The sequence below is a fragment of the Diospyros lotus genome, chromosome 6 (assembly GCF_014633365.1).
Source record: "Diospyros lotus cultivar Yz01 chromosome 6, ASM1463336v1, whole genome shotgun sequence".
Taxonomy (NCBI): domain Eukaryota; kingdom Viridiplantae; phylum Streptophyta; class Magnoliopsida; order Ericales; family Ebenaceae; genus Diospyros; species Diospyros lotus.
In genome coordinates, this window is record NC_068343.1 from 9782520 (window position 1) to 9796438 (window position 13919).

Here is a 13919-nt window from a genome sequence, read left to right on the forward strand (position 1 = left end):
GGTAATAAAATTAGGAATGTTCAAAATATTCCTAATAAATGTTCATTTAATAAATATTCCTATTTGCATATTCATTTAATAAATGTTCAAAATATATCTTATGCCTGTATTTTTTAAATATGAATTTGTTAAACTTATTTCAATTTTAAATAAGTAATCAAGGCTTATTTTAGTAAATATTCAAATAAATTTTATTTTTATGACTCAAAATATAATTTTTTCATAATTATTGTAATTTTAATAAGACTCACTTATTGACTTATTTTTATTTCTAAATAAATTATACTAAAATGGTATTATTTAATATGGCCAAAAGCATATTTTTATTTCTAAATAAAACATATTTTTGCCCTTAAACTTTTATATTTTTTTTCTTGTGAGGCTTTAAACTCTTCAAAATTTCAAATATGCCACTAAACTTACAAAATCACTACATTTAAACACCTACAACACCCACAATCTTACCCACAATCTTTGGGCGCCTAAAAGGCATAAATTGGCCGACAAAAACAAAAGGTCAAATGAAATAAGTTGATTCAAATCCCTGCTTTTCTACTCCAAATTGCTTTAAATTACTATGCTTCAAGCTGATGAAAGAAAAGTAGCAAAGAACAGCACTAGTATCAGCACCAGCATCGCTTCAAACCCCTTCATGTTCTTGAATCGTTGACTAACAAAAAGAATGGAATGGATTTCATCCAAAACTAGGGGAGTTGATAGGGTCGAAAGCGAAGTATCGCAGAGTTGACGACAACAGCAAAGTGGGGTCCCAAACCATTGGAGAATTGGGTGAAAGAAGAATTTTGGTAAAGTCACGAAAGTAGTGCCCGAAAAAATAATGGAAACTGATTGTTTTGGAGTTAAGTTATAGAGAAGAGGAAGACAAATAGCGTGGGTCTCTTCATGACTCCACCGCAAGCTTTGCGTTGCTTGATAGAACAGACTATGGTGTCTATCGTGACAACGGAAGAGAAGTTGTTAAGGTGAAACTTATAAATGAGATTGACGACGACGTCAGTGCCTATGTCAATGTTGAAACTGTCGACTTCCTTTATTTCTTAGAAGTCCATCACTAATTCTCAAAAGTCCATTATCAGTTCTAAGTTTTTAAAGTCCATTGTTGGTTATTTGATTTCGTTAATCGATATTTGTCTCTTAAACGCTTAATTATAGCGCTTGTGTTACAGATATTTAAATAAATATAGTGATTTTATAAATTCAGTAACACATTTGAAATCTCTAAAAATTTAAAATTTCACAAAAAAAATTATAAAAACTTAAAAGAAAAAATATGCATTTGACCTATTTAATACATATAGAATTGTAGATTAACCCTAATTATATTTTAATTTTTTTTAATTGATTGATTAAATGAGTAAAATACTCATCTAATATGGTTCTTGACTCTCGTTAAGTTGCACCCCATTCTTTTTTAAATAAAAAAATATATAACTCATGTTAAAAAAAGAAAAAAATGATATTATTCATTCTTTTTTTTAAATTATGATATTATTTATTTATTTTTTGTTATTTTTTTTTTTAAAAAGGACATGATGTCATGTAACTCATTAGACATGGCCAAAATTGAACCGGACCGGCGGTTCGAACCGGAACCGGACCGGCCGGAACCGGACCCGGAACCGGCCGAACCGGAACCGGATCGAACCGACGAAATTCGGTCCGGTTCCGGTTCAAGGTTCCGGAGAACCGGAACCGGACCGTTGCCCCCCCTCCCCCGTGGCCCCCCCCCCGTGCGGCCGTGCGCCCCCCCCCCCGGTGCTCCCTCCCCCAACGGTCCAAAATTGGACCGTTGGCTGCCACCCCCAGCCAATTTTTTTTTATTTTTTTTAAATTTTATAATTCCTATCTATATATACCCCTCCCTCCCCCACTCATTTTTCACACTCTCTCTCTCTCTCTCTCTCTCTCTCTCAAGTCTCAAACTATTATTCTCTCAATTTTGTCTCTCATTTAATATTTTAATTTCAATTTCTTCAATCTTCTCATTTTGTTATTTATCAATTTATTCAATTATATTGTTAATTATTTATTACTTGTTACTATATTATTTTATCATTATTATATTTTTTTATTATCATACTTTTTTCAAAAAAATGGCAAGTGAAGGTAGAAATGTTGAAAATGTTGAGTTTGAAGCTCAAAATTTTCAAACACAAGAGAGTGAAACTCAACAAAAGGGAGGTGGAAAAATTTCTACTTCTGATATTTTTAATATTCATTTCAAGAAAACACCAAAAGGAGATGGTAAATTTGATGTATCTTGTAATTATTGTAATCAGGTATACAAATTCAAGCAAGGAGGTGGATATGGTACTTTCGCCCGACATTTGCAAACAAAGCACCCGCTCAAGGTTGGATTGAGCCGCGATCAAACACAAATATCCGGGTTTGCTACCTCTTCAAACTCTCCTCAATTATTTCATTATAATGAAGCTAATTGTAGGTCTGGTTTAGCTGAAATGGTAGCAATTGATCATTTATCTTTTAGTTTTGGTGAAAAATTAGGTTTTACTCGATTTTGTCAAAACTTTGTTAATCCTAGTTTTAAATCAATTCCTAGAAATACTTTGAAAAGGAATTTGTTAAAATTGTTTAAAAACTCAAAAATTGAATTGATAACATATTTTCAAAACAATAATATTAATGTTTCTATTTGTAGTGATATTTGGAGTGATCATTGGCAAACTCATTCATATATGGGTATTACTTGTCATTGGGTTGATGAAAATTATGTTTTACAAAAAAGAATTCTTGCGTATCGATGTTTTGATGAAAGTCATAATGCTGAAAATATTTGTAGATTAATTCAACAAATTTTACAAGAATATAGATTAGTTAATAGAATTTTTTCAATTTCTTTTGATAATGCATCGGCTAATACTGCTTCTATTAATGAATTGAAAAGAATTTGCCAACCAAATTTTGGTGGAAGATTTTTTCATGTTAGATGTGCATGTCATGTTTTAAATTTATGTGTTCAAGATGGTATTAAGTCACTTAATTCTTATTTAGATCCAATTAGAAATGTTATTTCTTATATTTGGGTACACCCTCGAACTACAAAAGCATGGGCACATTTTTGCACCTCCAATGGTCAAACCCCAAAACGTTTTTCAAAAGATGTCCCTACTCGTTGGAACTCAACTTTTAAATTACTTAATCAATCTTTTGAATATAAAGATTTATTGTGTTCTTTTGCAGCAAATTATATTCCACAATATCCTATTTTTCCAACTATGTGGAATGTTTGTAGTTCAATTTTGAATATTTTACGAATTTTTAATGATGCTACTCATACACTTAGTAGTGTTTATAAACCAACTTCACATCAATTTTTAATAGAAGCAATGAATGTGGCCGGTGTATTAATGGAAGGAATTAATGTTGAAGAAATTTGTCATGCTGTTTTAGAAATGAGAGAAAAATGGTTACGTTATTATCAATTTATTCCTGAAATTTTTCTTGTTACTATGGTATTTGATCCTAGGTGTAAATTTGATGGTTTAATTGAGTGTTTGTCTAACTATTATTCGTTGTTAGAATTAGAAAATAATGAAGAAATTGATGTGAATATTATAATTTCTAAGGTTAGAACTTTATGCAATCAATTATATGAAGCATATGTTATTGCTCCTAGTAGTGAAGAATCATTTCCATCCATGGCTCCGCATTCCTCTTCCTCCCAACCAATGAAATGGGGTCATAAATTTTTAGATCAAAGGAGGAAAAAACCTAGATCGAGCTCACATTCGGAGCTCGAAACTTATCTAACCACAATTTTTGAGTTTGGTGATGATACAGGTTTAAATTTTGAAATTTTGGAGTAGTGGAAAAGGCACAAGGAGACATTTCCAACTCTTGCAATTATTGCAAGTCAACTTCTTGCAGTTCCAGCTTCAACTGTAGCCGTTGAACAAACATTCAGTAGTGGAGGCAACATTTTGGACGAAAGAAGATCAAGATTGGCTCCAGAATCATTGGAAACTCAAGTTTGCCTCGATGATTGGGAAAGAGCTAACATGCGACGTCAAGAAGAACTTATCCATTCATCATCATCTGACGAATGGGTTAATGATGGTTCAACAACGGCGACTTCCGACTCCAATGAAGATGCGTAGGATCCAAGTCCATATTTTATTTTTTTTCACATTTGTAAAAATTAATTACTTGTATTACATTTTTGTTGTAATTATTTTTTAATGAAATTAAGTCTAATTCTATTTTTTATTTTTTATTTTTCACATTTGTAAAAATTAATTACTTGTATTACATACTTGTTTAGTTGTTTTAATTATTTTTAATGAAATTATTACTTATATTTCTTCAATTTTTAGTAGTGTTTTTTTATTAAAAATATGGTTGAGAATATTTATATTTACAATTACATTTAACAATTAAAAATCGAAACCAAACCGAACCGAACAACGGAACAAGGACCAAAATTGAATACAACAATATTTAAAAAAAATTAAAAAAATTCGGTTTGAACCGGAACCGGAACCGTTGACCGAACCGGTCCAAACCGTTGACCGAACCGGCACGAACCGGAACCGGAACCGAACCGTCCCAAACCGCCCTTGGGCGGTTCGGTTCAGGTTCAAAGATTTCTTGAACCGAAACCGACGGTTCATGAATCGAAACCGGCGGTTCATGAACCGTGGCCATGTCTATTAAACTCATGTTCCCAGGCGAATGGCTATCCAAAGAGCGCGGGCAGAAACATACTTTGGATATGTCCCGGCAAAGATGTGAGAAGAGAGAGAGAGACAGCCAAACGCGACATCAACGTCGACGTCAATGCAGAGCATGGAATTCACAGCCCTTGGACGAACAAACTTTTGTTGTTACAAATCCGCTGGCTCTTGGCTTGCGCTTCCGCAGCTCCCGACAGCCTCATCGTCTTCATCGATGCCTTCGCTTAGTGGACATCGCTTTCTTGGATATATTAAGCTTTTTCTTCTTACTATGCGTGTATTCCCTGCTTCTGCCGTAGGCCTTAGTAGTTTTCATATTCTATGGCCGTCAATATGTTTGAGTTGCTCTCCTACATTGGGGGGAACGAGCCTTCATTGGAGGTTTTGGTGCTTGTATGGTGTTTGATTTAATTCCCAACCAGGCTGCGCATTGATACTATTGTCTTTGGGGCTCGGCTTGAGAGGGTTTAATTTAATGGAGAGTTCTAGTTCAACACGGTATAGCAGGTCATCTCAGCCTCAATCCTTGGCTGCAATTCAGAGGAAGAGCGGTTACGAGCCATCTGACACGGAGACTGAGCAGCATGAAAGTCGCTGGCGCGATTTCAATCGAAGGAATGGAGATATTGGGTTAGAAGGGTTTAATTTGAATCCGGATCAAGGCAGAACTATAAGCCCTTTGAGACTTAGCCGGAGACACTCTGCGAGGTTTTTCGACGGTGAAACTTCCTCTCCCACTGAACCTTTGAGATCCAGTCCCCCTCGGAGGAGGCACAGTAAATCTCCTTATAAACCGCGTAGAGATGATGGTAATGTTCGCTCTCCTTCACCGGTTTCTGGTTTCCCTGGAAATGGTAACCCTCTTTCACCTGAACTTGCTTCAGATTCTAGAAGAAATGTTAGCCCCTTTTCAAAGTTAGAGGGTCGCAGGCATATTTCTCCATACAAACCTGCAGGAGATGAACTTAACTGGGGCCAGAATGATTCAATAAGTTCAAACGCAAAACAGAACCGCATGCAGGATGACAAAAATGTCAGCATTCGGGAAAGGAAGGTTAACGAAGTAAGTAGGGCGAGTGGGAAATCAAACTATAGCCATAGGTCTCTTTCTGCTCCAAGACCTAGATCAAGAGAGAATGATCAACAAATTAGATCTGGTCATACACAACAAAATGGTTATAGGACACCCTCTCCACTGCCAGGAAGCATGTCTCTGAAAGACAGGAAGGCTTCTCATAGAAATACTCCTTCAGTTGGTGAACTCAATGAAATGGTTGCCGATGCAAAGATTTCTAGAGTTCCATTAACTGGAGGTCCAGATTTCGAAAGCACGGACTCCATTTCACAGGGTGATATTTTCTTTTCTCGTGATTATGCAAACTTGACAATGACGATGCAGAAGATTGTCTTCCCAAAGAAGGATTTTGCTGAGAGCAGATTTAATTCAAAGCCTCAAAAGTTTACTGGAAGAGATCCCACTTCTCATCAACAAAACAAAACAAATGGTAATTTTGGTCATAGCTACCAGAGGAATTCATCCAGTACTGTTTTAACTCAAACAATCTCCAGCTCTGCTGCAAGCAGGCAGACTAGTGATAAGATTAGCAGCAGTAGTGGTAGATTCAGTGCCATCAGTGGGAGGAGTAGTGCAAGCTTTGGAAAATTTGTGACAAACAGAAAGAAGAGTCAGTCAGAAGCATGGTTTTCCTGTCTAAAGAAAGGATCGTGCAGGACGTTAAAATCACCAGAAAAAACTAAAGAATTTGACGAAGCTTCTATGATTGAGAAGGCATTTGTAGTTGAAGGACTGAGACAGTTCTGGGCTGATAAACATCAGCCTGCTTCGCTTAATGGATTCACTTGCCACAGACAAGAAGCTCAAGTACTCAAGCAACTTGTAAGGGTGTATATTTAACGCATGCATTGCTTTTCTGATTGATTCGTTAGGACAACTGGAATCAACTTTTACTATTTAACTGACACCCCTTAAAATATACAGAACTGATTAAAGTTTTCTGATAATTTTTTCATAAGAATTTATTTCCCATATCCGTAGTTTTCTCATGATTTCCATTTTTATTGCATCTTTAGGTGTCCGAAGGAGTATGTCCACACATTCTGCTCGGAGGACCTTCTGGATCTGGCAAAAAGTCACTAATAAAGGCTCTTCTACGTGAAATTTTTGGAGAACCTGCTTCAGATGTATGTATCTTTATATCAAATGCAGTATGTTAAGAAAAAAAAAATCTACCTGCAATCCCATTTTAAGCCTGACCAGACTTTGATAAACTTTTTGCAGATCTCTCACGACTTAGGACACTTTCATATTCAGGTATATCAAACTCTGACAAAGTTTTCACAATATTCATGGTCTACTAACACAATACCAAGAAGATGATATAACAAGAACATGTTCTCAAATTTACTAAACTTACATACTTTCTCTCAATTTTTTTAATTGATTGATACAAACAATCATGAAATTTTATATATTCTTGTGGGATGTTTTCCTGTGTGTTACATTACTACCACATATTCAGTTCAATGGATGTTCCTCGCGTAATGTGGGGTTAGCAATGTAATTCATTTGTTCGCATTTAGAAGTAACTTTCTCTATGAGTGATTTGACCATGAGCCCTGAAAAGGTTTCCTTCCTAATACACACGGACATGTTTAGGGGACTATGCATGCAGTTGCCCCTGAATGATCCAGATGTATATGTGATCAAAAGATTCAGAATAACTTTATAACTTTTTGTTCCCTGCTACCTTTCCTGAATTATTCTTGTGCTTGGCATCTTCTGGATAATGTGTATGCCAAAGACAAGTAGATGAACTTGTCCAGCAAACATTTTATATGCACCAATGTAAGGTCAGTAAGTTGAACTGGGAAGGAGAAAGGGTTTACAATCAAAGGTCATATTGGATTTTACAACAACAAATACAAGACTTAATCCCATTAGGTGAACTACGTGAATTTTAGATCTCCAACCATTTCTATCCATGGCCATATCTTTTGTAAGGCCATTATATCCTATGTTCTTTTGGGTTTAAAAATAAATAAATAATTATAACTTAGATCTAGAAAAATGAAAAGAATTGAGAAAGAAAGAAACAATAATCTGGTTGAATCAGCTGGTTTGGTTCAACTGACTGGTATTTTTCTGGACGCCTAGACCAGGCTGGTGACTGGTACAGTTGGGTACAGTTAAAATGGTCTGATAGGCCAGTCTGGTAAGTTTCACAACACTGATATTGCACTAAAATCCAACAAAAGCATGGAATTTCTGTCAATCCATCAGAGACAAGCATACTGATTTGCCAACTGAGTCACAGCCTGTTTTTGTGTTTGGAAAATAAATTATTACACCAAGTGACTTTTCTGTGTGGATACAAAAAATAGCATTCATTTCTGGGACCAATTTCACATTTTTGTTCATTTTGTTGATCTATCCGTTTTGTGCTGACTGGTTTTTCATCAGTTTGGGTTCTTGAGCTTATTAGAGGAAAGAACAAAAAAATTATTATTATTGTCTAGAAAATGATATAAAGACACTTACCAAATTCCACTTACCCTTTACCTATCCAATTTATCAACCAATTGATATTGGGCTTATTGTTTAATGTATTAGTATGAAACTTTGGGTTTCTTTATGTCTGGGGCAAATTGGAGTCTATTATTGTGGACATCAAAGGTTATATGTGATATCGAATTTTCCCTGCATCATGCCTGAACCTAGGGTTGGCAATTTTGGACACGACATGACACGGAGTTAAGCAGGTTAGGGTTGGGGTTAATCGGGTTTGGGTCATAAACAAGTCAACCCGCTTATGACATGATTATTTTTGTGTCTTAGGCGGGTCAACCCGTCTAACCCGTTTAGACACATAATGACCCATTTAATTAAACGTATTAATGGGTTGACTCAAACACGTTAACACGATTATATACGAAATGACACGTTTAATTAAAAGGGTTTGTGGGTTGATCTGAACATGTTAACACGATAATACACGAAATAACAAATTTAAAACTAAATAATACGTTTAACAAGTGACACAGCACGACCCGTTTAAATTAAACGAGTTAAAACAGGTTAACAAGTGACACGACACGTTTAGTTAAACGGGTCGTGTCGTGTTATACGTTTAATAAACATGCCGTGTTCGGGTTTAAGGAATTTGACACGATTATTAAACGGGTCGTGTTCGGGTTAGCCTAATACGTGTTATACGTGTGTCTCAACACGACACGATCACGACCCGCCAACCCGTATTGACATCCCTACCTAAACCAAATACGTGTCCTTTTCAATTTTCTGACAGGAAACAAGACCAGTGGAAGTAGCTGTTTCTGTAACCTCCAGTTCTCATCATGTGGAGCTGAATGTATACTTGGAACCTAATGCTAGATATGCACTAATGGCTTTGGTCAAGCAAATAAGCAGCAGCTATGCCATTACCACTGAAATCAGTAGTGCAAATCCCGAAGCAGATTATAAAGGTTTTCTTGCTAAAACGGTTTTTTTTAAGCAGTGTCACCAAGGTCATAATTGTTTACATGTTTTAGTTTTTTGTTTACAGTAATGGTTCTTTATGAGGTTGATAAAGCTGCTGAGAACATTCAACACTTGATAAAATGGATCATGGACTGTTACACAGATTCTTGCAAACTCATACTCTGCTGTGAAGATGATCTGAACATTCTTGAACCAGTTAGAAACTGTTGCAAAATTATTAAGGTTGATCCTCCTGTGACTCATGAAGTAAGTATACTCTTTTGATCTTGAGGATCAGATTCATGGTTGTATATGTAGATACCCTCTTAATGGACACCATTATTCTCTTCTTTCCACTTTTCTTTATGATGTGTATGGTGAGCAGTCATAGATCTGGGAACCTAATTGTGAATCAGGCAAGTGTCATCATTCACTATTTGCGTAACTTTCTCTTCAGACATCTTCCTTGACAATGTCCAAAATTGAAACAATGACGGATTCCTAGTTCAATAGAAGTTTCCTGTAATGCTTAGTATCTTCTGTGTTTAATGATTTAAGATGGGTTCAATTATTTTGAATTGACAATTCATGCCACTAAAGGAGAAATTGGATACTTGATAATTCACTACTTCCTGTTGTAGAATATGGGAATTAGATGAATCAAACACAGACGCAAACCTGTAGTCAATCCATTCATTTCTTAAAACATTTCCAGGGAGAAATTCTGGTGAGTTTGTTTAAGATGGTATAAATAGTCAGTTTATTTTTGGATATTCATTTCTTGTTTTTTCTGTTCCAAATTCTTTTGGATGGGTATCTTGAAGTCTTGATTTTCACCTCGAGAACATCTTGTAAAATTTTCAGCAAGTAATCCAGATACTACAACTCTATAAAAATAGAAGTTGTTTTTGGTTCCCAGGCACTATGTGCAGCACGTTCATGTTGTTGTTTTGCTTTCCTGGTTCATCACTGTTGGAGAAACAGCCTCTTTTTAAAAGCAACAGTAAGGGTGTATACAAAAGCAACCCTCCCCCAGCCCTCATAACTAGGGAGCCTCGTGAACTAGGGATTCCTTTTTATGGATAAAGTAACAGTATTTAAGTGAAATGGAGAAGGCTTGATTTTGAAAGAGAGCATGGTCCTTGAAATGAATGTACATTGTACTGAGGTTCAATTAGCAGCCCATCTTTTTAATATGATGTTAATGTTACATGATATTATATATGACATACAAATTTGCCTAGATTGCCATTAATAAGCTTGGAACAGTGACAGAAATTTATGCAGTAATTCTAATAGACCTCAGAGTTTCAGTTTTATCCTTACAATGGAAATAATGGTCAAAGCAAATTCAGGAGTTCCCAGTTACACGTATTAGTTGATTTCAATGAAAATAAATAAATAAATAAAGCATCCTTCTCCTGCCATTAAGATGATATTACAAGGGTGGTGATTTACTTTTTGCGGTGGGTGAACTTTCTGGGGTCAAAGCTTTTCATTGTTCCTGAACTTTCTTATGAATCTTTCACAGATCATGGAGGTTCTTGGTCAGATAGCTAGGAAGGAAGACTTTGACCTACCAACGAGTTTTGCTGCTAAGATTGCTTCCAAGTCAAAGCATAATCTAAGAAAAGCAATTATGGCTCTTGAAGCATGCAAAGCACACAAGTACAGTCTTTGAATAAATGATCATCTGTATTTCTGCTTCTGAATATATATTTCCACTTACAAGGAGAAAGCTCAGTTGAGTTGATTATATTTCTCCTTACTCTGTATAATGCCTCTACAGCTATCCCTTTGTTGAAGAGCAACCAATTCCACTTGGATGGGAAGAGGTCTTAGAGGAACTTGCCGCAGAAATTCTAGCTGATCCATCACATAAGAGGTAGTCTGGCTTTATTTGTTTTCTATCTTTGCCACACCATAAAGGTTAATTACTTTTGTTAATGCACCAAAGAACCAGAAAATGAAAAAAAGAGGAAGAAGGAATTCCATGAGGTTGAAGTTAAAGCAATGATCTCTCACCATGCATTTTGTTTCTTATAAAAAAAAAATGTTTTAAACTTGTTCGCTTTCAACAGTAGATCATATAGGTCTTCATTTCACTAGTGTGAATGCAAGAATGTCTGGTCTCTTAACACCCATAACCTTAGGTATTCCATTAAAAGTGTTTGTTTTTTTTAATTAAGGCTGCAGAAAGCAATCCATATTGATTTTGAACTTTTTGAGAAAATTTTGTGGGAGTTTCCAAATCTTTAACTTGGATTATGGAATTGGAAAATTAACTTAGGAGAAAAGAAAGAAGTATTAAATTTGTTTCAAACAAAATCCTTGAAATGCCTGTAATGAAAATCAGGTTTAACATAACGTGTCTTGCTTCTGCCAGATTTTTTGCAGTACGGGGAAGGATTCAAAAACTTCTCATGGATTTTGTTCACCCCAAACTGATTCTGCAGGTATGTGTATGACCTCTTGGGTTAAGCCCTAATCCCATTAGGTTGGCTTGTTTGTCTAGAATTCATGATGTTTGATTTGAGGAGTTTTACACTAGCTATCAGAGTTTACCTAACACAACCCTCCTTTTTTATCTCATCTTGGGACCAGCAGTAAACTGAAAATTTATTACCTAAAATGCATGAATTAAGAAAATAGAAGCATCATCTTTGATGCATCATGCTTTTGTTTCCTTAAAATGAATATTCCAGAACTCTTAACGTTAATTATGAGATGGCTTTTATCATCATAACTGACTTGATTTAAGGTGACCAGTCTTTGTGCTCTCATGCCATGCAAAATGTCAATGAACCAGTCAGATGTGGAGACATCTGGAAATGGCCTTTATAATTTTGAAATAATTTTCTTATCTTTTCCATCATGCAGAAGCTTGTGGAACAGTTTCTTAAGGGAGTTGAAGCTAGTTCGAAAAGAGAACTTTACTTTTGGCATGGGTACTATGTAAGTTATATTCTTCTCTGGCTATCTTATTTTGTTTCAAAAGAGAATTAATTCAGGTTCTGTCTACAGGATAAGAGGCTCCCAGCTGGAACAAGCGCATTGCTGAAGCTCGAAGGTAATATGAGACATAAGTACTCAGTTATTATTACATGTGCACAATCATTCAACATTCTATAGATGAATTTGCAGCACTTCACCAATAATTTAGTTAGACAATGCTGACTATGGACGTTGTTGGAACATCTTCATATACATGCCAACATAGAGAAAAAAACCTGATAAAAGCGTTGTAGACTTGTCATAATTAGGGGGTCATTGGAGGGAAGTTTCTCTGAAAATCTATCCGTCTGTTGTTGCATGCTGAGTTGAGTCTTGTGCTTGGGAGTGTAGTTCATGTAAATATGTGAAACTTCATTGGTGGTGACAAAGTAGATAATGAGATGGATGTGTAGAACAAATTTTTGATTCATCAATTTCTTTGTCCTTGAAGAAATTGCTATCTGTAGAACGGTATGTTAGTAAATAAAGATGGAGAAACAGGGTCCCTCTTTCATGCAACTGATAAACAACTGAAGCTTGCTGAATCTAGATCACGTTTTGCATTTAATGGAAGCTTTGAAATCTACCCCCAAGGGCTGGCCTGGTGGTAAGACGCTATAATGGCATCCCTTGCAACCAAGGTTCAAATTTCCCTGGGGCGAGCCCGCCCAAATTTCTGTATTCTTACTTGGTGCGAGTGGTTTGTGGACTGTTATGCGTGCCAGTAAAGATGCATTAGTGTAGCATGGAATACGAACTACAGAGATGCAGTTGCTGACTCTAAACTCTTCATTGTTTTGCTTGGTGCAGAATTTGTTGCGAAATTCATGGGCATACATAGGAAGAACATCAGCAATCTACAGAACCACTCATAGTTTGCAACGGCTTGCTGAAAATATATATATGATTGCAGCCTATCTCTAATAGTTTTTGTTGATAAAGATGTTGTTATGGCAGTTGTTTTGATTTAAAAACAACCCAAAAAAACGAGGGAAATAATGCTTTCTCATCCTAGCAGATCATATTGACATGTCATGGCCGCAAAACTGCAACTTTTGCTTGTCAATTTTGGGTCATGAAAACATCCACATCTTCTTCCTCAAACAAATAAGGCAAGTTTGCCCTATCTTCAAAATTACTACCAGCTCAAAGACTATCCTTCTATCTAGAATGGAAATCTGCTATTTCTGCCTTCGCGACACAGACAGAGGTTCTCTGAGTGAAGATGAGAAGTTGCAGTTTTTAGATGCTAAATCCAATTTCAAGCTGCTAACCAAGAATTGGTATTTGTTATCATTTCAAGTTTCTGCTTTGAAGCAAGCAGCAAAAGGCTGCCCGTTTCATTCAATGACCACCACAGATGAGATGACTAAGGGAAAGTTACAAATAAAAACATTTTCTTATTCATCATCTTCAATTTTCTATTTCATCCCTAATTCTTTTTCCACAAAAAAAATTAAAAATGCCATCAATTGTTAAATATAAAAATTAATTTCTTATCTTGAAAACTAAAAAAAAAATAAATTAAAAAGGTGTTCTAAAACATGTTTTCAATTGTTGTATAATGCAATGTATTGTTTATAATAATATAATATTTACATCATCATCATTATTATTTCAATTATTAAACTAATGTTTTCAATACAATAATATGATATTGTTATTTTTAGTGATGATAATTTATAAGTAATATTTTTATATTAAAATAATGA

At 35.4% G+C, this 13919-nt stretch overlaps 1 protein-coding gene across 1 annotated transcript; it reads left to right on the forward strand.

Annotated features, from left to right (window-relative positions):
* The first annotated feature begins 4720 nt into the window (after positions 1-4720).
* Positions 4721-13636, forward strand: LOC127804952 (uncharacterized). Its single transcript, XM_052342072.1, has 11 exons — positions 4721-6612; positions 6807-6917; positions 7015-7047; positions 9041-9218; positions 9299-9480; positions 10745-10881; positions 11003-11098; positions 11600-11669; positions 12094-12168; positions 12238-12283; positions 13018-13636. Exons 1-11 carry the CDS (start codon positions 5191-5193, stop codon positions 13080-13082), a joined length of 2415 nt encoding a protein of 804 aa, XP_052198032.1. The 5' UTR covers positions 4721-5190; the 3' UTR covers positions 13083-13636.
* The last annotated feature ends 283 nt before the right edge of the window (positions 13637-13919 follow it).